Source organism: Nipponia nippon, unplaced genomic scaffold (assembly GCF_047370975.1).
Source record: "Nipponia nippon isolate SJK-2023a ecotype South Korea unplaced genomic scaffold, ASM4737097v1 scaffold_10, whole genome shotgun sequence".
Lineage (NCBI taxonomy): Eukaryota > Metazoa > Chordata > Aves > Pelecaniformes > Threskiornithidae > Nipponia > Nipponia nippon.
Genome location: NW_028262291.1, coordinates 17,559,489 through 17,586,301, shown reverse-complemented (window position 1 = coordinate 17,586,301; position 26,813 = coordinate 17,559,489). Strand labels below are relative to the sequence as shown.

The 26,813-nt window shown below is 39.3% G+C and overlaps 1 protein-coding gene across 4 annotated transcripts in view; it reads left to right on the top strand.

Moving 5' to 3' along the window:
- The window catches only part of KCNQ1 (potassium voltage-gated channel subfamily Q member 1), a 369,368-nt gene that overhangs the window by 242,914 nt on the left and 99,641 nt on the right, over positions 1-26,813 (top strand). For all 4 annotated transcript variants that reach the window (XM_009462968.2, XM_087746749.1, XM_087746750.1 and 1 more), the window contains 4 exons: positions 9,796-9,871; positions 16,828-16,922; positions 17,627-17,673; positions 18,487-18,548. In XM_009462968.2, coding sequence (XP_009461243.2) covers positions 9,796-9,871; positions 16,828-16,922; positions 17,627-17,673; positions 18,487-18,548 — 280 coding nt within the window. The remainder of the gene's footprint in view (positions 1-9,795; positions 9,872-16,827; positions 16,923-17,626; positions 17,674-18,486; positions 18,549-26,813) is intronic.

Sequence of the window (26,813 nt, the reverse complement as noted above, 5' to 3'; positions counted from 1 at the left end):
GATTTCTGTGGCAATGATGGGGTATTTTTTGATACGGTGTGATTTCAGCATATAGTGCTTAGAAACAGCTTCACAGCAGCAACATCCATCTTCTCTTTTTCATTATTAAATGGCAGGAGAATTTGCCAATCATCTCTGTAGTAGAAAACAACAAGGAAAACGTTACAATTTCTGAAGTAGTATTTTCACTGATTTTGGTAATGTAACTATTGCTATTCAAGTCAATTGCCTTTTCCTTTCAGGTATTTTTTCCTGCTGTAATTCCTGTCTCTGCAACAGCAGAGCTGTGTTATTTTGCTAGTCACAACTGTGTAACCACTTTCATTTGTGTTGAACAGCTGAGATGCTCTCTTGATTTACCTACTTTGCCTTGGTAGAATAGCCTGAACTTGTGAGGGTGTATGAGTGAATCTAACCTCTTGTCCTCTTGATTGGTTTTACAAAGGAAAAAACAACTTTTTTTTTCTCTAGTCACCATTATTTAAAAATACATCTATTACTGAGATGAGGGTAAAAAACTGAAGGAGGTTCTGGCTAAAGTCATTGTGTGAGGTTAAATAAGTGGCTGTGTCAGTAGTTGACCTAATAAAAGCTTATTTTTTTTGTCTCAAAACAAAAGGTTAAATGGGATATTATTAGTAGTATTATGTGATGAGTCTTAATTAACATGTGGGATACAGCATATATTAAATTAACATGTTAAAGTATTATGTAGAGTGGAAACATAATTGCGAATTCTTAATGAGTTGATCATAATTTTGACACTTTTATATCTCATACTCGGCATTAGATATTTTTGTGTACAGGTTGTATCTGATGTGTATTCTGGGCTGTGCAATTTAAGCCAAATAGAAAAGCCAAAGTTAGCCTTGAGTTTGCAGTGGTCTTGTAACTCCCTACGATGAATACGACAAAGAGCTACCGTGTGGTGTTAACAGCTTGTTGAGCATAATGAAGTAGTGTAACATCAGCCGGTTTAATATTCAAAGGTTATTGTAAGTTTAATAGGCCAACAATAGAGAGGCAAGTAACCATAGGCAATATGGTTATTTCTTCCTAGTATCACTGATTGTAGCCCTGCATATCCTTGTATAATTCAGAGCCATGAATGACAAGCTCTGCAAAAAATATTTTTTTTAATCTGAAAAGATTGCTCTTAACCAGATGCTGCAAAATAATAATATCCATGGCTTTCCGTGTGCACTAAACTGCAGCTCCATTGTGTTCTGTCTTCAGCTTTTTTAGAAAAGGAGTTTAACGTGTCAGACTATGGCTGTAAGGGAATGCCGTACATTATTATTTACTTATCTGTGATCTCATTTGTGTCTAGTTACTTTCAAATTGCTTGGCCTTGAAACCGTGTAAAAAAGCAACTGCCTTCTGCCTCAACAAGATGCAGAGAGCAAAGAGCTGAATAAAGGTTCACTGTGATTTGATATGGGTATCAATATCAATTGGTATTTGATAACGGCATCACCAAAGGTAGGGAACAACAGCCAATTCTGACAAAATGGGAACTGGTTTTTATATTTGTCCTGCTTTCGCTACAGGGTATTTCAGTACCTTCCAAAAATAATTTTATCTTCCTATTTTTTTTCCCCATGTCCTTTGTTCAACTCTTCATACCCTGGTAACAGACATAAGTAAAAACAGAATTGTGAAAATATACAGCAAAGGCGATTTAGGATGTACAAGAAATCTCATGCTCTTGCCTCCTTTCAACACAAACTTTTACAGTAAGGGTTATGTTCTTAGCTAGCATCATTGTGGGCAGACCACAGAGGAAACCTCTGATGCTACATCTGTTTGCCCCAGCATACCATTAGTTCTGAAAACGTATCTATGATCTTTATTCTAGCTACAGCAATTTGTCTTGGTTCTAGACGTACTATGTGTTGGACCATTTCTCTCAACAGAAGTTCAACACATTTGAGCGTTGCGCTCCAAAATCCTACACTGTTTAGCTATTCTGGATCCTCTTCTGTTTAGTTGGAGATGAGTTTTTGTTTTGTTTGTCAGGTTATGCTGAGGAATAGAGGGGCACCTGGGGATGGAGCAGAGGGTCAGCATGCTTGAAAGCTTTGCCCTTAATGGTGCATTTATCTTCCTTATCCTGTATCCAGTCTCCCAGTATCACATGAATGCTTTGCAGAAAGCTGTTCTTGAAAATTCAGTTGTGAAATGATCCACCTTGAGTTACAGCAATATAGTCATTGTGCAGCAGTATAGATATTAGAGAGTTTGTACTTCGGGTGAGTTATGAAGGCAAGCCGCTTGTGAGACTTGTGTTCCCTATCAGAAAAACAGCTTCCAAAAACTTCTGCGCTTCGTGCCAACGCTTGCTGATCCACATGGCAGTTATTATTTTTACCTGTGTTAACTCCAGGTCAGGAGAGCAATGGTTCTTTCCCTTCTCAGGCCTGCATTTAAAGATTCATTTCAAATTGCCTTCGTATGAGCATATATTAAAGGGCTAGACTGATTAGCGGTATTTTCCAGAGTCGTTCTGAGTCTCAAATTGTCATTAATGCCTGAAACAAGTCAAGTCATTTGAGCTTGTTTTCCCCATTCCATATGGACCCTCACCTCCTGCTTCCCCGCTGCCCCTTGGACACCTCTCCCAGGCCACTGGTGCAGAGCTCGGGATTCTTCCTGACCTGCCAAATGTGGCTGCTCAGGTTTCCCGCCAGCTGTGCGAGGGCTCCCAAAGCAGGAGAAAATCCCCAGTGCTGTGCCGAAGCCAGCGTGCGTGCCCTTCTCCAGCTGCGTGCCAGCGTTACATCCCTGCTGAGGTGCAGCTGAGAGCTGGGGAGATCACATCACGCTGCGAGTTGTGGTTGCTGAGCTGCCGGCCCCATGGGGAGGCTGCATCTTTCTGACGGCTTCCTCCATTTATATACCCTGCTCCAATGGCACGACTATGAAAAATCTACACAATTTTTTTTCCTTTTTAAAACATTTCTTATAATAGTAGGCTATTTTTATTATTAACTGAAGATATTAAAACATTGAAATCCTCCAAAGGCAATGTTATTTTTTAAACTTGTTCTTTTTTGCACGTCTGTTAAAAATCCAGAAACCAAGCTAAACCAGACTAGCTGTAGAGAAAAGAGGATTGCTATAACTACATGAAAGGATTTCTGAGTTAAGCCCATGACTTTTGAGAAAGGAGACATGAAAGCTGCTGTAAAATAAAGTACAAATCCATTAAAAGATGACTGTGGATTTAAAATTACATATTTTAAATAAAAAAAAGACCAACCACAAATAGTTGGGAGAATACATAGTGGGGGAGGAGCTTACAAATGTTAATTCATCTTAAGCTAATTCCTCTGAGGCTGTGTTCACATTCAGTAAATAACCAAGATGTTTACTGGCTGAAGAGTTCACCAAAAGAGTGAATTTGACATTACTGTTACAGAGTTGCAGAGCAATTTTTTAGTTTATAATAACTAATGCTCCTGTGGGAAGTCAGCCCCTGCATTCCACTAGGTAGGGAACAGAAATTACGTTATGAGACACATGCATTTAAGTCAAAGCAGCTTGTATTTTTAAAATTAAACACTTGAAACATACTATTCTGTAGAAATTGTTAATCAAATGTCTTCACAGAAATCATTCACTGCTGACATTGAATTATTCAGTGCTTAGATGAACAAATGCACTTGATGAAATCTTACCTGTTCATGACCAGTTTGCAAGCATGAATAAGTTCAGTAGACATAGATCTTTCATAACCAGATTACTTGTTCGCTGACAATTACTAGAATGCCTTTGACTGCTAAGACCAAAGAAGTTTTAAAATCTAGCTTACCTTCTATTTGTGATTCTCCTTATTCTACGTATATCTGTTATTTCTCTATTCCTTTTGCATTTAAACCTGTGAAGACCATGGAGGTGAGGACTGTGGAGATAGCTGAATTAATTTCATTTGTCTTGTCACTACTTCCTAATTTTACATTTATGAATGGATGAGAAGTCCAGAGGGCAAAGTCTAGTAAAGAATGTTTGTCCATTAAAAATAAACACATTCATACATTGAAAATGTTATGGGAGCATTTACGTAAACACTAAACTTGGCTGAAGCCCATTTAATAAAACTTCAGTTTTGTAATCGGTTTGCTCTTCAAGTGTCGTCATACTTTTCTGACACTTCTGGGCAGCTTTTACTGGTTTGTCTTTAAGATGGTTTTTGTGAATCATTTATGGGTGAGGGTGTATTTTGAGAGCCTCCAATAAATGTATCGTAATGATGGCAAACAACAGTTGCCAAGCTCTAGCAACAAATGAAAGGAAAAGCTGGGTAGCCCACATTGTTTGAAATAATCAGTGATTCTGATTTTGCTCCTGGGTACGATGATCAAGCATTTCCTATTACAGAATATACAGCGATGCAACCTAATCCCTTCCAACTTATCGCATCTAAAATGTTGCTCAGTACAGAGAGACTCCCATCAACTGTAATGGGCAGGGAATGACAGAACGTGTGAAAAGACAAGAATAACCTTGAGCCACAGCAAATTCTATACCAAGAGCCCCTGGAGGACTAACGATGAAAGATTTCATTAGATGTTAAATGCACTAATGAAATGGCTTAATATAGTTACTCTGAATCTCATCCACCAGATTCTGTGACAAGGAACACTTTTCAGTGCCTGAATGGAAAAAATATTTCAGTTCACATGCACAACATATTATCAAAATCTGATGTGTTAAAGATAAAGTTCAAGTCTAAATAATGATTAGTGCCAAAAACGTCAGGCCAAACTACTTCAGCCTTCTTTCTTAATACTTTAGCTCTGTCCTAAGTCAGAAATTTAAGATGACTGCAGAGAATTTAAATATGTTTGAAAACTGAGCTTGACTTCAAATCAGTGTTAGGTTTACTGAGAAATGGGCATTTTGTAAAAGATATTATAAATCTGTGGCTCTCTCCTACTGAGTTTTTGTTCGTGTTAAACTCATTCTGAATAGACAGCGTTGACCTTTTAACTCCGATAATATCAGTGTCCGTGTACATTGGGAGGTCTGTGCCAGACATTATGGTCCTGATAATAAAATGTTCTACAAATGAACAAAAAGGCAAGTGTTATAAATAGGAAATTAGCACCACCTTTCCTCTGTCTTGTTGCTTTAATATTTCTGTTAACACTAAACCAATGTGTAGAACACCTTCCTGAGATGAAAAGGGGAACAAACTTCTAATGGAGATACTAAGGATTTGATATAAAATGCAGCAGCTTTGTAAGGACAACAAATATTTCTAATTAGTAATTGTTTTTCCTTTCTTGTTCTTTAATGAAAGAACTGTGTATTTCAGAATAGGGATTATTATTATAATCTTGTAAAATTTCATTTAAAAAAAAAAAATTATTTTTCTTGAAACACAAAACAACCAAACCATGCAACTGCTTACTTCCTTTTTTGTAAAGCCACCTGGTTTTTGTAACCAGAAATCTTAGCCTTGGTCCCAGAAAGCGTTCCTTTGGAGCAGCCTGCAGGTCCCCTTACAGGGAGGAGGCAGGCGGGTGCTGCTGCAGCCGGCGGCATTCACTGTGGCTGTTGGTGAGTGCCGGACTGGGGGATGAGCCACACTTTGGGAAACCTATTGAGGTTTTGGCTGGCTGTGTTGTGAAAAATGAATAATATTGCAGTCAAATGTACAAATGGCTCCATTACAATAGTTTGGGGCATTTGTAAATGTGTAACAACTTTCCAACCAAATGAGAACGTCTGTAAAATTACCTGAAGTTCTTCATCATGCTTGTTTTTCAAACTACATGAAATTACAGTCCAGATTTCTGATGGACTAACAAAGAGATCAGGTTTCCTCCAAATGACTTGTTGTAGGTTAAGTATCCTAACAACAAAAGGAGGCAGGAAAAACTAATGATTTCTAGTCATTTTATTCTGTCAGGCTTTCTTTTGTAATGTGGGTGCTCAATCCATTGTATTTTGTTGCTGGGGTTTTTTTTCCTCCTTATTTCTTATGACTTGAGGAGTGCCTGCATCCACAACAGGTTACTTTTTCAGTGCACAATTAAAGCAAGCCTAGTTTATACCTACAAATAATGTAGGTTTGTATGCATCTATTAACCCTGTTACCACCGGGATGGTTTTCTGTTGTTGATGAGTTGTTATATCCTCCTTCATCCTTCTGGATCATTCCTACGGGTTCTGACAATGTTACAGCTTCATTGGTGGCTTCAGGACCTAATTCTGTGAGTTCATGTCTGTGGCAAATGTCATGTAGTATGTGCTGTGTTCAAGGTGATCTTGATGTCCTGTTTATATTGAGAAAGAAAATGACTGGAGGCCAGTGAAAGCTGTTGGCAATTTTTGTTTGGAAAGGTGCAAGCTGAGATGTTGTCTAGTATTGGAAGCAGTAATCCTTAGCTTGATTTTACAGGCGTACAAACTACTTCAGCTTATTTTTGAAGGTAATATGCTGATGGTTATTGGAATCACTCAAATGGCAATTGGCAAGTCCCTTCAGATGGTGGTTATCATGAGATTAAAGGTATGGCGAGGGCGAGGCTCTAAGGCTGATGAATGCTCAGGAGAGGAAAATAGCTTCGTTAACAAAAGGGCAAAAACCTTGTCTGCTGACCCTGTTGCTAATGCACTTATCAAACAAGCCTTCTCCCAAAATTAGGCAAAACCAAATGTGTGAAAAAAAAAAAAAAAAAGAGAGATTTCAATTGCAGGAGAGCTCAGCTCCCACAGCTGCACTGAAGCAGGTGGGCCCTCTGCAGTATCCCAGCAGTCCCTGAACGCTGTGGCCCTAGGGGCTGAGGGAGGGCAGCTCTGCCATCGGAGACTCGCTCTGCACGGCAGTACTTCTCCAAAGGGTGTCTCCCGCTTGCTGTGGGGATGCGTGCACAGAGAAGGTATGTTGCTGCTGTCTGTAAGCACTCGCAGATGATGTCATTTCCCGCCACATTCCTAAAAAAAAAAAAGTATTCATGAAACTCTTGCTCTGAGGACGGTAATGTATTGAGTGGCTATCTGGCATCTAAGCATGCTGTATGTCCCCAGGGGTTGCAGACAGACATTCTGTAACCAGAATTCAGAGATGTCACAAGTGGCTGAACAAACAAATATTGCCAGTTAATGATTAAACTCTCAATTTACCAAAGCATTTGTTACCAGTTTGCGAAAGAGATCAAACAACCGTGAATCATAACCTTGGCTACTAATTAAATCCTTTATTCCCTTCCCTCATCGCATAAGCATTTAATCTCGGGGAATCAGGACAGCCTGTTGTGCAGAATTAGCTTTTACAGCATAAGCAGAAACAAGCTTACTGTAAGGTTTCCTACTGGAGCTGGAAATGGGAAGGAATAAAATGAGAATATTGACTTTCCCTTCTGGCATGGAAGTTCACGTTAGCACTGAACAATGATTGATGTAAAATAGCTGCATTGGAAAATCATTTTGGTGGTATAGTTTTGTTATTTCACTGAATGGCGAATGTAACTTTTATTATCCGGCTGTCTTGCTTATAGATGAGACTCGTCATCTAGATAGAGAATGAGGGATTTGGTGTACTTTACTAGTGACCGTCTGTCCCAAAGAAAAATATTTTACTTAGAAATAATGGACTGTGAAGAACTCCCCAGAGGAAATGAGGCATAAACCAAAATACTACAAGCAGTTTTATTGCAATTGAAATTAATGTCTATTTGTCATAATATGGTTTTGTGTGCGTTTATGTATAGGATGTATAGCTGCATGACAGTTACTCTTTCACACTTGATATTTAATAGCAAATTAAGCAGCGTTTATCTTTTGGCTCCCATCTCTGTGAAGCAGAACTTTAAAACCTCGAATGCTTTATTTCCTTTGGGTTTTGGGGAAGTTGTCCTTGTCCCTAGCAGCAGAGTGATGCAGCAAGGGCTCACAGAACGGGAACACCATGAACTAACACCAGGCTAACTCCGTTCACCAGGACTCAATCCAAACAGGCAGCCATCCCAGTTAGGAGGAGCAAATTTCCATTTTTATAACATGAACCATGATCTTGCAGTTACACCTGCGGGAGCAGGGACCTAGAGAGAGTCTCACTGAGAAGAAGGGTCTTTCTGTACAGATCCAACTGCAGATTCACGGATTGGTGCATAATTATTGAGGCACAGTCACTTTATATAAATGCGCTTACACTCTTAGCGATCTGTAGACCTGTGGTGAAAAATATATTAGTTTGAAAAGCAACCATATTTTACACTGTATCTGGAGAAAGCAATCTTTTCTTGACGTCATTCCTAAATCTGAGCAATTTCTGCAACAAAAGGAAACCACCTGAGAGGCAGTATCTGCAAGTAGAAAAAGTTTTTGGCTTCGCAGAAAGCTATTTTCCCACTAAAAAGTGTGAGTTTTCAGAAAGGGTATGCCCCAGCTACACTTACCGTGCTGTTCAGAGGACAGACATCCGCCGTTTGCACATGTAGAACTTCTGTTTGCTGGGGCAAATTTGTCCTGAGGAAATAAGTGAATACTCACTAAAATTCTAGGTTATATTCAGCTGAAGAGGTTTGGGTGATACCGTGCTATATCTTACCAAAGACCCAAACCTGTACAGAACTTAAATATGATTTTTCCATCCCATAGCGGGTATGAATGCTGTCAGGTTCAGTACAGACAGAAAGCACTTCCTAGTGACATCTCAATATGCCTGTCATCATTGCTAATAATAATTTTATAAAGATAAAATGTCTGGAATATCTAACTCTGCTTTTACTGCTGCTTCCCCAAAGCCATCACTAGAAGTCTGTTTGGGATGAGAATTAGAAATACTAGATTTTCATGCGTTTAGAAAGGAAAGAAAAATTGTGCAATAATGTCATACAAGTGCGTGTTGATGAGAGTAATAGAATGAACAAGTAGAATAAATCAATGGCATAGCTTAAACATTTGATTTGATATTTTAATGTTAAGAAGAAAAATCCATCATTTTTGCAAACTCTGAAAAATTTAAAATATCCATTGCTCTTAATGAATTGTTTAAAAACTGATATCAGATACTATGAAAATCTGTTATTTTAAAGTACAAAGAGCAAATTATTATTTTTTAATTCTGTTTTCAGTTCATATGCATGTGCTTGACAAGGGAGATATGTTTGTTTAAAGACCTTCCAGATTATTTTGGTTTTATATACACTTACAGTTTGGTTTTGGGATACATGTGTATGTAGATGTTGCATTCAGCTGTCAGAAGATCTTTTGGATTGTTTAGCAGTCAACTAAAAAATCTTCAAAGTGGTTTTTTTTTTTTTAAATAAATTTTGAAAAACAAACTCATGTAAGTGAAGAGACATGTTGTACCAGACTTAGGAAAAAAAAAAAACAAACCAACCACAACAAAAAAAACCCAAACAAACAAAAACCCAACAAAAATCTAACTAAAAACCCAAAAGCTGGAATTCTAGAGTGACCATGTGTGAAAGCTGTGTATGGCTGAATAGGCAGGAGCTTGACAGATGGGGTTTTTTCAGAGAAGAAATTGGGAAAGATGGGTAGAGATTTGCTTAGACATAGGAGGAGGTTATGTGGACCCAGCTTTTTACTGTCAAATGCATGCAAACCTAGCATAGGTCAGATAAAATCCCGGATTTTTATAGCCACCTTGGAAGGTGGGAAATGTCAGCATAATAGTGTGTTGTGCTCCCAGGCTGAATCTCAACTGCTTACATTACACATTCACATGTTAGTGAAGCATTTACTGCAGGCTGTTGTTTTTATTCTCTGGATGGAGATGCTCTTTCCACCCACTCACCTTCCTCCTTTTTCCCACAGGCTGCGAGAACACCACCGCGCTGCAATTAAGGTGATTCGTAGGATGCAGTATTTTGTGGCCAAGAAAAAGTTTCAGGTGAGTTGCGAATAGAAAGCTCCGTTTCTAAATAAACTCTTTTATTCTCTTGATTCATTGTTTCTTTTAGAAACTTAAGAGAGACTAACACAATTCATTTCAGTAATGGTGAGCTACACCCACTATTCTCTCCCTCCATCAATAGGGTGGTTGTTTAGCAGTAGGTTAGTCAACTGTGGACGCACTGGAAATAGGCTAAACTCCTGAAATGCAGTCTGAATTAAAATGTTATTTTCTGCTAATGGACTTGACCCTTAACCCTCTGTTATCGCTGTCTCTTTCTTGCAGTGCAAACATTCTCATATGTCTCCATTCATTCTGAGCTGTATGTTACTGTCATGCTGAGTCAGTAGGATTAGAGATTAAAATACTACCTCAGCCTTGTTTCTGTCTCTTACTCAATGATAATGAAGTCCTGATAAGAAACTGGGGTGGAAATTTGTTAGCGTATTGCAAGGTTTCTCCTTCCTTTTTCCTTCACTCCTCTGTGTAGGTAGGAGGCCTCCTTCTGAGTTTGTGAGATATCGGTTCTCCTTACTCCTTTAGCCCTCACTGACATACGTTTCCTCTGTGCCACTTCACTTGCTGTGGTATTGCCATACTGTAAGCATTTAACAGTAGCTAATTAACCTTGTTGCCTGGTCTGAATGAAAAATTCTGACTGCAAACTTTCTAAGAATGTGGTTTCTAAATCAATTTCATTAATCCAATAAACACCCATGTGTCAACAGCCTTCAGCTTGATTTAAACCAGGTGAATATATATATGTAAGAAATATATTACTTTACTTAAAATTAATTAATAAAAGACAATCCTTGGAGAACAGACTTCACAACTGAAAATGCAAAGAAACAGAGGGGCTTAACTGCCCACATCCATTTTCATATATGACCACAGCACTACTGCTTACAATAGACTAAAAAGCTTTCCTGTGCTTAATCTATCCCCCCACAAAAGGGGGTGGGGTGGGATGTCCTTTTTCCTTCAAATATTTGAAGGGCGCAAAAGTTTAGGATCAAAAAGATGATGATGACTAACAGTCCAAGAGAGCATCATTTCTGTAAGGCAATGCTTGCTGCTACTTCGAAACTGTGATTCTGACTTCCTTGTTGAAATTTAGAAGAACTGCCTGAATTCTTTAGCAGTTTCCTACTTTGAATCTTTTTATTAAAATTCATGAGCAAATTTATGGCTAAGGTTGCCTGAGCTTTTCAGAAATTTGTTTGTTAGGTATAATGTATTCAGACTGTCATCATATAGGCTGAAATCTCTCATGTCTGGGGTTCTCCCATGTCCGGGGTCACAGAGGGAGCACTTTCAGAAAGTTTCTGATAGCACATTTCACCTGTTTTTTTTATTAGACTAAAATTAAGAAAGGCACAATGTCTGGACTGCTTGAAAATAATTTTTATAGTCATTTTGTTGAGAAGCTCCTTAACGCTTGCTGGTCAGCACTTGTAACTTGGCAAGGGACGTGGCCCATTCTAGTGATGTGTCCGCTGCTGTTCTGTGAAAAACTGCCTAAATGTGGCCAGCTACATTAAACTTTGATTTATTCTCATTCTGAAACCCAATTGTGATGCTTTACTCTGTGGCAATTACTGAATCACTGCTCTCGTAAATTTAGATCATAAAATATTTGCCATGGTATTAACTAAACTGCTTAGAAACAAGAAATCTACACATTATATATCTACTTCCCAAGTGATATTTGTCAAAAACAGATTTTGAAAATGCCTGAACACTGTGTGCAACATTATCCACCTGGCAAATAAACGAAACTCCCCTGCGGCAGATGACTTGATAGAAGCTGAAAAAGCATTTGACTGAATAGAATGGGACTATTCAGTTCATACTTAAAACTTGTTTGTGCTCGGTATCCCTGTTCCTAATCTGGCTTCTCAGTTGTACTCTCACTTTCACATCTGCAAAAGAGCTGGTCCTGGCCATCTACAAAATCCCTCAACAAGGTTGTCTCTCATCCTTCTTTAGTAGTCTTTCTTCTTCCCGAGCTATCAATATTAGCTGTTACTAAAGAACTAAAAATGTCAGTTAAGCTGAAGTGAAAAGTATCTCAAGTCACTCCTGTGTACAAGTGGTACACTGCTGGTTCTACAAGAAGCAGAATCTTCCAATAGGAACGTACGGGGGATATCTGATACTTCTCCATAATATCTGAATACAAGGTTATGACCGAGTTTAAAAATTTGGAGAGCACCAAAGGTACGGTTTTCAAAAGCACCTAAGTGAATTAGTGCACAAAGTCACCTTGAAATTCAAGCCACAAGGTGCTTTTGAAAATCTCTCCTGTAATTAAGAGATAACCACTGTCATTACTCTTTCCTCAAAAGTATGTTGTAAATCTGCTTTGTTCTATTGTATGCACATAAAATAGTCATAAGAAATTAAAATGTTTAAACATGTGCCAAGTAATGACTATACAGTTTCTAATAACCGGTCCAACTCAATATCTGAAATTAAGAAGATGCATTTTAAAAATGTATCTTTCAGCATTTAGGAGGCCTGCATAGCTGTTTTCTGGTAGATATTTGCCTTCTAAGCTTTTTGTGTTTATGTGAAATGAATCTTCCTAAAAGAAAATTCAGATTATCTTTTTTTCTGTAACTACTGAAGAAAACCCAGCCGAAGTCCATTGGACTATTCATGCTTAAAATTAGCTATAACATAAGTAATTGCAAGGCCAGCACTTAAAAGGAGTATTTTTTAGAGGTGCCTCTGAAGCTTTTGGGGAGGGGAAGCATAGGAAGAAGGAGAGGAAGAGAAAAATTTTGCAAAATAGGTCCCAGCATGAACCCAACATGGTTCTTAAACTATACCAGCTGTTTGCAGGATACACCTGTATGCCTAGATTTGTGTAGATACATTTTTTTTTTTTTTTAAGAGCTCAATTAATAGCAGGGGGTGATGGCACCACAAGGACAAAAGTCAGTTAGAAAGCCGACTTCCTGTTTAAAAAAATTAAATAAAATAAATAAAGAGAAGCTAAACAAGGATACAAAGAAATTTCAAAGGACATGAAAAGCAGTTCTTTGTGAAGCATTACACTTGGGCATCATTTCCTCTTTAAAAGAAGGAGAGAAATTTATGCTCTATTTTAAAGTCCAGGTTTGAATACAGTTCGTATGATGATGTCCATGTAAGAACCCAGCATAATATTATAACGAATTAATACCTTTTTTTATGGATGTGTTTATGCTCTTGTAAAGTCTGTAGGACTGTTTCAAATCATGTAGGAAAGGTTGTATTCTGCTAGTAGTCAACACAAGTCCTGTGCATCAGTTAAGGTGAATGGCTCACGGTTAAGGAAGGATTATGTAGATTATAGGGGAAACAGTACTTAGAAATTAATGGTTTTCTAGGCTTTGATGACTCCACCTACCAAAAATGAATTTCATATATTAGTTATAAATCAGATGTCTTTGGCACAGTCTAACGTTACAACTGAATTTCAGAAAGAAGATCACCATACTCGGTTATTCCATTAGCTGGATTCATGAGTAAATAACCTTTGTCTTCCAATTAGGAAAGTTTCTAAATGTCTTAAGACTTACGCACATGGATACAACTGTGATATCCATCACAGATCCAGAGACTAGGGATTTGATCTGATTTCCCATTGTCATTTTGAAATCTTTTTTTTTCTCTTTCCATGTAAATTCTTCCTGTTGAGTAAATCAGTTTCCTTCTAAAATATGTTTTTAACTTGTGTTATGTTTCTCACCATGGCAAATATTCTATACATAGCATAAACTAAAAATACAGGTTGGACTTCCACTGATGGTGTGTGTAACTGTTGCCTGGTTTGTTACAATTTCACTGGAAAATCTTGCATTTGTAGTCTTATAATTCATCATCTTATGTAATTCATTTGTCAGGGTATGAATCATGAATTGTATGTGTAATCTTTTCTAATCTCCACACTGGGCTGTACAAACAATGTAGTTCAGAGTGTCCTGTGCTTCAAAGGATGTGCTACCCATTTTATTTGACTGTTATTTGGTTACATTTCCCAGAAATTCCCCTTGCACGGATTCACCTCTCCCTTTCCCAGGTCTGCCTCCCTGTGCATGCAGTTACTAGGGAAGAGCAGTGGCCGGTGGTTCACATTTAATATTTGGCATTGGCTTTTGTGCCTTTTGCAAACTTTCGTCTTGATGGGGGAAATTTTAACTCATTTAAGATTTTTGCCACAAATATTGGTTAATTAGCAGAGGGATGAAAGTAGAGAAGAGAAGTTAAGGAAAGCTGTGGGACTGGCTTCTACTTTTGTTTCTTCAAGACTCATCTATTGCCTGCTGCAGGTTTTTTTCCCTTTACATAACTAACATATTGTCAACATCAAGAGTATTTTCTCTTGAAAGATCAGCTTTCAATATGAAGTAATTACAGAATAATCAGTACTGACTATTACATACCCTATCCTACTCAGAAATTAACCTTCATTCATAAATTCTATTTACTCCAGGCTTTCAGTTCTTGTTTTCAAGAGAAAGAAGCAGCTCAGTAAATGAAACCCAGGCAGGGACATACCTACTCTTTCTACTGTCAGACACCTGCATCGGAGTACGAGGATGGCAGGAGAAAGCTCTGCATCTTTATTCTTACTGAACAGCTTTTCTGAACTTGGAGTTTTCAAGCTGATCTTGCAGATTTCTCTCTTGCTTATTTATAGTACAAAAATAATCCAAGAGTTCTTTTTTTTTATATATATATCTCATCATGTTTACAGTACTAGTCCATGGAAAGACTTATGGGCTTATGCCATCATTGAATCATATTTCTTTCTTTGTGGATGTTAGTTATGATTTATATGTGTGTAAGCAGTTGGGGTTCTTGGGAATTCTTCTGTGTGCTCTTCGGTTAGATGGAAGCAATTCCCATTCCTGTTTAGCCTTCTACTAGAGAGTATCTCACATTCACCCAAGGTTTGCAGTTGGCTTTGGGGAATATGGCAGACTGAAATATAATTTGTTTGATGAAGTGATGTTATTAAAGTAATGATTAATGAAGTAATGATTCCTAAAATGTGGGAGCTACCTCCCAGGCAGGTGCAGCGGACTGCATGAAGGTGCCACAACCTGATTGTTATATTGTATCCCGCTTTCCTTTGGCTTAAAAAAAGAATGTATTTGTGGCATGGAATTGAGGAAAACCTGCAGCATGTGAAACAAGGTTAAGCAGTGCAGAGACATCTCCTGCTTTTGAAGTACAGGTGACAAAATATTTCTGAGACCTCGAATGGGATACAAATTGTGGTATGTTAGAAGCTACCGCTATAAACTCTTTTCTTTGTTCGCAAAAGATGCAAGAAAGGAAAAGTTGTAACTCAGTGTTACCAAGGTTTTTACCAAACCTTGAAAATTATCTACAGAGTATCTATAGACAGCATAATGAATGAGTCAGAAATAGAGACTAATAGAATAGTTTGAGTTGGAAGGGACTTTTAAAGGTCATCTAGTCCAACACCCTGCAATGAGCAGGGACATCTTCAACTAGAGCAGGTTGCTCATAGCCCCATCCAGCCTGGCCTTGACTGTTTCCAGGGGTGGGGCTTTACAACCTCTCTGGGCAACCTGATCCAGTGTTTCACCACCCTCATTGTAAAAAATTTCTTCCTTATATCTAGTCTGAATCTACCCTCTTTCAGTTTAAAACCATTACCCCTTGTCCTATCTCAACAGGTCCTACTAAAAAGTCTGTCCCCATCTTTCTTATAAGCCCCCTTAAAGTACTGAAAGGCTGCAATAAGGTCTCCCCGGAGCCTTCTCTTCTCCGGGCTAAACAACCCCAGCTCTCTCAGCCTGTCCTCATAGGAGCCCTCTGATTTTTGTGGCCCTCCTCTGGACCCGCTCCAACAGGTCCATGTCTTTCCTGTGCTGAGGGCTCCAGAGCTGGATGCAGTACTCCAGGTGGGGTCTCACCAGAGCGGAGTAGAGGGGCAGAATCCCCTCCCTTGACCTGCTGGCATATCATTTATTGTTACTGTATTGTTTGACTGATTTGATTAGCATCTTTAAGAAAAAGTTTGCTACCAAATCGTAAGTTCAGGTGTTACTGTTTAGTCTAATGTGCGTGAAGTTTACACCCTACTCCTCTCCTCTTCTCTGTTGTGTTAGAGTTTCATTGCTGCTTCTCATAAGTAGCTCTGGCACTGATTGGACACTAGTTTCTAGATGTCGGATTACAATATTTTTAATTTGTCACTGCACTTTGACAAGTTCATTCACTTGCTTTCCAATTAGTCTTGGTGTTTATTGGTTAAAATTATAGTCTCTATCTTTAATACTACACAAAAGTGGTTTTATTAGTAATAGGTCAGATTAAGGCTTTCCCATCCCTGAGGTGCAAATTACAGACACAGGGCTTTCTCCCTGGTCATTCCTTGCACCAATATTTTCCCAGTATTTCCCAGTAGATTTGAAAGCTCAGCCAGTCTTTCTGGAAGAGGAAGTCGTGCACCTTCAGCCAGGATTCTGCTTTAACTTTCCCATGGTAAGAGCTCAGCTGAGAACTCCAGCTGTCTTGCTGCTGACTGAGAGTAAGGGCTTGCGCCTGTGAAAGACCTCTTTACTGTTCAGTGGCCGAGGAGTATGAACCTTATTTCCAGAAGAAACTAGAGTGACCACAAACTTCTGAGCAAAGTGCCAGATATACTTTTTTTGGCCCTAAGTTCTTTTGGCCTCAAGTTCGGTGGATAATCTCTTGAAAAGCATGTAGACCTGCAATAACAAAAAGGTGGATGAAATCAGAACTGTCATAATTATTCCACAAAAAATGTATGATCATGGCAACAATCAAAATATCTCAAATGTTTACACAGTGTTAAAAGGTGTTAAAAGAACTTACTGTTTACTCTTGAAAAAAATCTATGTTACCATAGACCATTCCTACATCCTTGTGACTTAAAGGCATGAGTTATGTTTTTTATTTTACAGCAAGCTAGAAAGCCCTATGATGTCCGAGATGTTATTGAGCAGTATTCTCAGGGTCACCTCAACCTGATGGTGCGCATCAAGGAGTTACAGAGGAGGTATGTCAATGAAGTTCAGTGTCTGTATCCGTAAACACCAGAAGAGGGATACTTGTAAATAAGTCAGTAATTGGGGCCAGGGATCAAAAACTGACAGGGTTACAGGTGCCATATTGGTAGGACTGTGCAAAGTTACGGAATATGAAATGGCATTCAAATAAGGTTTTCTTTTCACACAGGAAGAAAAAGGCAAAGAGCTTATACGTTTGATGATCGGGACTTAAAATTTTCATTATACTTAAATGTATTGCCTCAGTCCCTGCTAGCTTTGACTATATGCTATAATGCAGGGGATGTATTGTACATACAGAGTGAAATACTGTCACCTGCTCTGGTAGAATTGCGCTTAAGAGCAAACCAAGAGATGACAGATGCAACAAGCAAGCTGCAGAAGAACAAGGAAAAGAGGAAACAATGCTGTTCACATGGAAAAGCAACGGGCGTGGTAAAACTTTACAGTGGTTAAAGAAGCTAAAGACCAATCTAAGTCTAATCCCATTTTGTTGGTTGGGGTTTTTTTTGGTTTTTTTTTTTAATTTCAAGCTATTCTTAGCCCAAAGCAACTGCTTCACTTACAGTACGAACTAGAACTACTTGAACTTCACTTTGCTTGTTTGTGAAGAGGTGTCCCCGCTCCAGCTAGAGAAAGAGAAGATGCTGGTTCAGGCTGATAAAAACTAAAAATTATTCTTTTTGTTTTATAGGTTGGACCAATCCATAGGGAAGCCATCTCTTTTTATCTCTGTCTCAGGTAAGTTAATATGAAGGATGTGTCTAAAGTTAATCTGATGAAGATATAATTAATGGAAAATACTTGTTAAAATACTTCTTATTTTGTTGCCGAATTTTTAAACAGTGCTAACCAGTTGTGGTCTGATGTTTGGGCATCCACAATAGTATTTAGTCAACACCTTTAAAATAGGGTTGTTCTTATTTAGATATTTTAAGCACCTACTGTCACTGAAGTTTTCAAAATATTGGCTCTAATCTCTCTGAGACTCACCATATTGTCAATAAAATGGTGTGCTATGATTACAGAGTTCCTATGAAATCAATAACATTCATATAAGGCTTTGATAGCTTTGGAAAGAGACTGGAAAAGTAGCACAAAGTACTAAGTTTGTTTGTGATGAGTCTGGCGAATGAAAACTCTCTGTTAATATCATTTTCAAACTCATGTTTCTATATAGTTTATAGGGGAAAAAAAAGATAAAATGTTACCAAATGCATTGTTCAAGTTGGCTGTAGGGTCTTTTGCATAGTGGCAGAATGATTTTAAATGGTAATTAAAACATTAACTAAATTGGGAATAGTTTTGTTCTCCCAGGTTAAAGCATAAAACTAAGGTCGAAAGTGCCTTAAACTTAAGGGCTATTAAAAGCCATGGCATGGGCTAATGCTATAAAAAGAAACAAAAAGCTGCTTTTAAGGAATAGAACTACCAGCCTGGCAAAGGTGTTCAGTTACACTGCGTTGGTGGGCTAGTTAAACACACCCTGTTGCGGCTTGCTGCTATTTTGTTATACCACCATATATTAATTTGAAAATGTTTCTTGTTCCACAGAAAAAAGCAAAGATCGAGGGAATAACACGATTGGTGCCAGGCTGAACAGAGTGGAGGACAAGGTAAGCCTCAGTTAGACTGGTAGCGAATGAGGACATAGTCTGCGATGGAACAGTGCTTGTTTCATAGGATGTGGGGAAAAATTCAGCTTAAAAGAGAGTTGAATGCCTGGCTTTTCCAGGTGGTGGAGCATAATTTTTGTGGCGGACTGCATTTTTGGTTCTTTCTTGACATTTTAACAGAATAAGAAAAAAACAGACTTTAATTGATTTTGGTCCCCTTTGGGACTCGCTTGGGTTTTTTATTTTTAATTGTATATATTACACATGTCTCAATGCTCTACTTCCTTCCTCCACAACAGATAAAAGGCCCTGTTCCTTTAATACCTCAGTATATTACTGTCTCTAAGATTTGCCTTTTTTTCGTTGCTCTGCTGTTTATATAACTCCACCTACAATTTCTTAGAGAGAGCGATAGCAAACCTTGTTCTGTCCTGGTTTTCATTTCTTATGACAAATGGAGTTTCTCCTTTCAAGTGACGTGAAGCCATAAAAAATCAGACTTGTTCTATAATCTCAAATTAACAGTCAAGTGCTTTGTAATCCTTTATTTCAATGCTGGCTGTGCTTGAAAAATTAGATGGCAGGTAGAGGCTATGTCATTGTTAAAAAATACAGGTTTGCCTATGTTGGTATTAAGGAAAGAAAGGGAGAGTTTAAGAGAAATGGTTGGAAGCCTTTACTGATCTCTTATAGTGATTTGGTGAGATGGTGAAAGAATTTCTTCACCTTAGGATTATTTCACTCATGTATCTTAACTCTTCATTCGATATTGAGTGAAATTTTTTCTTGAGGAAAAGAGCTTTCAGAGTGTTTCTTCCACAACTGTAAGTATGTGATAACGTCATGAAGGATTTGTTCTGAAGAAATATCCAGCAAATATTCTGCAACACAAAAGAAGTGTGAGCACCACATCCCAAAGGATACAAACTGAGCACCCTGATCTGTATTGATTCACTTGTGACATATCTGTTCCTTACACATTTCTCCTTAAATATTTAAGATAAACTTGAATGATGGTACTCAGAACTATGCTTCAATCTATTGGAAATAAAAGGCATTTTAAAGGGAACAGGTGCCTTTTGGTATATAGAGTGACACACAGAAAGGGTGAAATAGAAGGTAGTGCATTTTGCACTGCTGGCAACAGACGGGGTACACCTATCTCAAAAGGGGAAAAGGATCTTTGCACAGGAGTTAGCAGGGCTCATTGAAAGAGCTTTAAACTAGATTTGAAGGTGGAAAGGGATAAAACCAGGCTCGACAGAGATAAGCCTGGGGGTGGCATGCCAATGTCTGAGGGACGATGTGCTAGCAAGATCCTTCAGTCTGCCGTCTCAGTAGAGGTAGGGGATGGAGAGCCACGCAGCAGCAAAGACGCAAGGGTTATAGATGTGTTAGAAACCATGGAAGCGCCTGAGAATGGTCATGTAGGTATTAGGGTTTCTGTCCCCCAAAAGGTGGCAGGATCAATAGCCCAATTGAAGTGCATCTACGCCAATGCACACAGCATGGGCAACAAACCGGAGGAGCTGGAAGCCATTGTGGAGCAGGAAAACTATGATATAGTTGCCATCACGGAAACATGGTGGGATGACTCGCACAACTGGAGTGCTACAATAGATGGCTATAAACTCTTCAGAAGGGATAGGCAAGGAAGGAGAGGCAGTGGGGTAGCCCTGTACGTTAGGGAGAGTTTTGACTGTCTAGAGCTTAACGATGGTGACAATAGGGTTGAGCATTTATAGGTAAGAATCAGGGGGAAGGCCAACAAGGCAGATATCATGGTGTGAGTCAGTTATAGACCACCCAACCAGGATGAAGAGGCAGATGAAATATTCTATAAGCAGCTGGGAAAAGTCTCACAATCGCTAGGTAGGAGTTGTGGTGAATGAAGTTAAATCCAGTTGGCAGCTGGTCACAAGTGGTGTTCCCCAGGGCTCAGTACTGGGGCCGGTTCTATTTAATATCTTTAACAATGATCTAGATGAGGGGATCGAGTGCCCCCTCAGTAAGTTTGCAGACAACACCAAGTTGGGCAGGAGCATTGATGTGCTGGAGGGTAGGAAGGCTCTACAGAGGGATCTGGACAGGCTGGTTCAATGGGCCAATTGTATGAGGTTCAACAAGGCTCAGTGCTGGGTCCTGCACTTGGGTCACAACAACCCCATGCAACACTACAGGCTGGGGGAGGAGTGGCTGGAGAGCTCCCTGGCGGAAAAGGACCTGGGGGTGTTGGTCGACAGCCGCTTGAATGTGAGCCAGCAGTGTGCTCAGGTAGCGAAGAGGGCCAATGGCATCCTGGCTTGTACCAGGAATAGCATGGCCAGCAGGACCAGGGAGGTGATCGTGCCCCTGTACTCGGCACTGGTGAGGCCGCACCTCGAGTACTGTGTTCAGTTTTGGGCCCCTCACTACAAGCAGGATGTTGGTCTGCTGGAGCGTGCCCAAAGAAGGGCAATGAAGTTGGTGAAGGGCCTAGAGCACAAGTGCTATGAGGAGCGGCTGAGGGAGCTGGGGTTGTTTAGCCTGGAGAAAAGGAGGCAGAGGGGAGACCTTATGGCTCTCTACAACTACCTGAAAGGAGGGTGTAGTGAGGTGGGGGTCGGTCTCTTCTCCCTAGTAACGAGTGATAGAACAAGAGGAAACGGCCTCAAGCTGCGCCAAGGGGGGTTTGGGTTGCATATTAGGAAAAATTTCTTCACCAAAAGGGTAGTGAGGCACTGGAACAGGCTGCCCAGGGAAGTGGTTGAGTCCCCGTCCCTGGAGGTATTTAAAAGACGGGTAGATGTGGTGCTCAAGGACATGGTTTAGTGGTGGACTTGGCAGTGCTAGGTTAACGGTTGGACTTGATGATCTTAAAGGTCTTTTCCAACCTTAACGATTCTCTGATTCTAAGAATCACTGTGCAGTGCTCGCTCGGATCTGTGGTTGGTAAGTGTTCTTACACGTGGAAGCACTTTCCAGAAAGTTTGGATTACATTTATTTATTTTCTCTCCGTAATGTCAACTAACAGTGTCAAACACTAAAAAATGTCTTGTGACTTGTGACAAAGAGCAATGACTTTTCAGTTCAGACAAATAGTTCTCAAATGACAGCTAAAATAGCTTCTCAGTGCTATTTGTAAAATCTCCAACGAGCCTGGGAAACTTTGGTGTCGTACTGGCTCAGAGATAAGCTGGTTTGGGGTTATTAATTACTCTTTTTACATCCTTACAAATAAGTACACCGTGAATTTATAGTGACTGTTGTTTTATGTCTTGTAATGGGACTGTAAAACACTCCCTGTTTAATTTTAGTATAGCCCGGTTAAATTTTAGCCTTGTTGTAAGTAACAGACCCTTCTTTCTTTGCAGTTGCATGAGGTCATCTGTGGTTTCAGAGTTGTATGTTATCTGCCCTATACAGCTAGTCCTATCTGCAGGAATTTTATCTGAAAGTAGCTGAAAGGCTAAAAATAGAGAATTTCGGTTGGACTCGGCAAACAGTGGTATACATGACAACCCACTAACAATGCTGAGATCACATTTTTGCTGCAGCTGCAGATGGTGGCCAAAGTGAGTTTTTTTGGTATTTTCGCTCTTCGAGATTGGCTTTCTCTTTCTTGTAAACTACATGGTACGTGGTATGCTTTCAACATACAATTAAATCCTTCCTGAGCTGAGAACTGTATAAAGGATATCTATATTGGCTGGTTTTAAAGGTGACTACATATTCTGAACAGTTATATCCCATTTGGTTTGTGAATTAGTTTTGAATCTTGGACGTCTGAAGGAGAGATTTTCAGGGGTGCAGGCTAGTGTTAGCATCTAACCACCTTTTGTGCATTTGAAAAATCTTCTTTAAGTAATTTTAAAATGAGCCATAGCCTTCTGAAATTATTTGGACACTCCTGCTACAGCAAGAAATTACACAGCACTTCCCATGCCACAGGAATAAGCGGAGTTCTTCTAATAGATCTTTCTCAATGGTCATTAGTATGCTCATTGCAGCAGAAAGCTGGTGTACAGTTGTCAGAAAGTCTGTGTTAAAGCGGAAAGTGAGTGAAGAAGCCCTGAGCCTTCATTTTTTACACTTTTGGGTACTTCTGCTTATGGATGTCTGCTGTCAGCACAGGATCTACTACTTACACATCACAGAGGCAGAATCGAATTTTATGGATATTCCTACAGGCTTTTGTGGAGGTGGATTTTAACTCAAGAAGCTTTTACAAATAAAGCTAATTCTGTCTTCAAGAGTATTTAATCGTGTTTCTGGGACATCATGTCACTCTTGCAAAGCTTTGGTACTTGCGGCACACGTGAACATGCTCTAGAGGCACATGTATGGCTGGCAGTACAGAGGGGATGGCACCTGAAAGGGACATTTTAAAAATAAAATGCTTAGAGTCAAACAGCAGTATATTGACAGGAATTATGATGCTTTATGGCACAAATCTGAATTTCAGAGTATTGAAATCAGCAAAAAATCATGTTTTCTTCTTTTAAATTTAGGAACATGTTTATGGGGAGGGGGCAGTGTCTGTAAAGTCTGTTCATCTTGTGCATTGAGGGAAACTTTGACCTTGTAATAAGTATACAGTTTGTTCTAATGTGACTAAAGATTGTTTCCTAATATGCAAAAGCCAGGAGGATGAATCACACTTGCAGGAACCTTCCTGTGTAGAATTTTTTCATTTTGGCAAGCAACAAAAGGTGGTTTTGTAAATGTAACTAGAAACTGCACAACCTGATAGGCCTTCATGAAAAGAAATCACAATCCAACATGTAATGACAGCATAGTTTGACTTTGCCATTGTTCTCTGTTGCTTATAAAGCTGAAGGTAGCAAATGTAGTTCTTCTAAAGGTGTATTGCCATGGCTGCGTGCAGGCAGCTGCAGGTACCCACCGTGCCCACACCCTGATCTGTCAGGACACCAGCCAGCTTTGGTCCAGAAGGCATGTAGCTGCAGTAGTGCTCATAAACTAAGCACTAAGCAGCAATGGTCCAAGTGTGTGCATGTAGATACGCCGATCCAGTCCCTCAGAGAATGTTGTCGAGCAGGATTACAGCAGCAAATCAATTTATTTGTGGTGACCAACCTTCTCTCTTTTTATCCTGAAACATCTGTGAATGATCGTTCAGCCTACCCTCAAGAAACCTGGCCACTGCTGGCTTGCTACCAAAATCAAAAACAGTTTTTCCAGATAGGCCCAGCTGTGTGTGTGCAGCGCTGTTAATCCTCAGGCAGAGAGCACTGCGTGCCAGCGGTTTCATTCTGGGTGTGCCCAGCAGCTCCATCCAGGAGCAAGCCCACAGTGCACTCAAGAACTTCTGTATGCTACATCTCCTCTTTTCTTTTCGCTGCTTTAATTGTAGCTTGGCTATAAATGACTGTAATGCTAACTTTTTAGAATAAATTAATCTGTTCTTTTTCAACCTTTTGCCAATCATTAATTTAGATATAACAGGCGCAAGTGCAATCAGCCACGCTTGTTGCTTGGCTGCCCTGAGATAATTCAGTCTTAAATATGGGCACTGCACAAAATCATCTAGAATATACAGCAAGGGCTAAAATTGGCAGTGCCTGGAGTCTCGCCAGTCTGTTGTGCCTACGTACCAGACTCCCCCAGATGTCAGTAGGTCCTGCCTGTGGACCTCCCAGAGCAGAATAACAGAACCGAGATTTACAAAAAAATTTTTAAAACCATTCTGAGCAGTACACATTAAGCCCTGTTCTCTGTTAAGTTGTTTTAAAAATAGGACTTAAACTTCTGCAATTATTTGGACGCTTTAAAATTTGCCTTTTAAGAATAGTTATAGCAATCCAAAGCAATTTTCTGGCTGTCCCTTCTATATACTCAGAACTATTCTCGTACCTGACAGGAAGTACAGTATTAATATCGGTATTGCCAAGGTCACTGCTAACATAACAGTCTTTTTCAATTATACAGAACATTAGGAGTAATGCTATCTACTGCTAAATTTTAAGTTGTAGAGATTTAAATGGAGATTTCTGTTTACACAGAAGGTGTGTAGTAGTGAGGCATGTGACACCTTTTAATGTGAATCCAACAATTCTGCAAGACTGTTCGTTCCAAGCATATGCACATTTTGCGTGCTCACAGCTGCAAATGTGAACCCTTGTATTCTGACTAGTACCAACCCAAAGAGCAACATGCAGAACTTCAAACATGCGGCGCAGCACTGAACAGAGAATCATTTCACTTCTTCAGATTTACTTTATAAGCAGATTGAACCACTTTTTAAATCAATTAAAAACAAATCTATCACGTGAAAACATTAACCCTAAAAACCCTGTGCTGCTTGAGTTGCCCGCTGAAATCTGAACTGATCTTGGAAACCAAAACTGAAAGGGAGTTCTTTCTTTGCATAGTTCTTTTGAGTTCTGGTTATGGTGATTTGGTTTTCTATCTTCCATCTACAATGTCTTTGATTGTTAAATGTATAGATCCCATGTTCAGTAAAACTGTAAGCATATGATCTATATTTGATACATTTTTCACTGTGAATGCCGAGTATGAAACTTTCGAAGAGAAGTGCGAAGGCTTTGAGGTGGCTTCCAAAAAGTGGAGGAGACCTGTATGTTACAACATTAATATACGTGGTATGACATTTTTTTCTGGCTAAATAATTTTTCTGTAATTGTTTTGCCAGAACATTGATTCTATCCGTACGTGTATTAGAAACCAGTTTGGCTGGAACCCTGTTAAACACAGCCCAGCTGAACAGAATGACCATTGAGAAGTCTAGGTCTAGCTACTGATTTTACTCTTGCTCTTTCCTGCTCTTGCTTTCTGATCAACTAATAGTTCCCCATTGCAAAAGGTTTCATATCCAACTTATTTCTTTAGTTGATTTGCTCAAAAATATATGAACTTGAGTTATATATCGCAGAGGAATTTCACTGTAATGTTGATAAATTAGATGTTTCATTGTATCACAAGGTAACTTGTAATCGTGCCATTTCTAATAATGAACTCCCAGCCCATCCAGCACAGAAAGGTTTAGGATGTGCTCCAGAGCCCTTTAAAGGTGATGGGAGTCTTTCCTTTGACCTGGCAGGCTGTGAAGCAGGCCTTTTAATCAAAACATAAGGTAGCCTCAATGAGCCAACGTTTCAGCCTTCCTTCACCAGGGTAGGCGGAAGCATTAAGCTTTATCAAAGTTTGTATGCCTTTGAGATGATTTGTTCTTTTGGTTAATGTGATACAGTTTTGCTCAGTAACACAAATGCGTTATTTACATGACAACATTTCTGTCATAAATGGAGGTATAAATCTGTATATATGTGTGTCTTGTTATTGCATGCTCCATATTTACAATCCTAAGAGCATACATTAGGTAGTTTAACATTTTACTTAGAAAAGTATTATCTCATCTACCTCTTCCTGGGTTCACAAATACCAGGTTTCATGTTGACAGCTTGCTCACCTAAAAGAATTCTTCATGTGTGGCCAGTCTTGCAATTTTATGTGAAATATCTGCCTTATCTAACATAGGATCAAACCTTGGTGGGTTTTTTGTCTGGTTTTTATGGCATTCTGTAGCCTGTGGGAACAGTTACTGTGCTTCCTGCTGTAACATAGCAATTAGTGCAAACTTTGAAAAAGGCCCTGACTGACGATGGCCTTCTTGCACATCAGTGTGTAATGGATAGGGACATTTTGGCTTTATTTTTAATTGAATAATGATGCTGAAAAATTGATGGTAAAAGACTGACAACCAACCACCTTCTGAATTTCTGGTCAGTGCTGGAAATCCTGGTTAGATCCATTAGTCATCGGTTGGAAGAGACGGCCTCAGAAAGTGTCTGGTGTGGAAATATTCAGCACTTCGCAGGCTGAACCTATGTGAGGCAGTTCAGGTATTGAATATTGGCAGCTTCTGCAATAGGTGTGTGAGGATTTGCCTTCCTTATAGCTACAAACAGAGCAAAAACTGTGGGTTTGGATTGAAATTTTAAAATACATGCAAAATCAACAAAAATCAAAATAACCACCACCAAGCAGTTACTCATCTCGTATACAGATCTTGCAATAATGCAGAAGTAATAACTTGAGGGATGTGGAGGAACGTTAAGAGGCATATGGAAGATTAAGTATCCCTATTAATTTAATACTTAGTCTTTTTCCAGATGCCGAAGTGCAAGCATACGGAAGCAATTTTGGTGCTGAACTTTGTGATGGAGGATGCCCATTTTCTATAAATTGGACTACAACTAAGCACATCTTTCATCAATCTAGGTCATTAGGCAGCCTTAAAA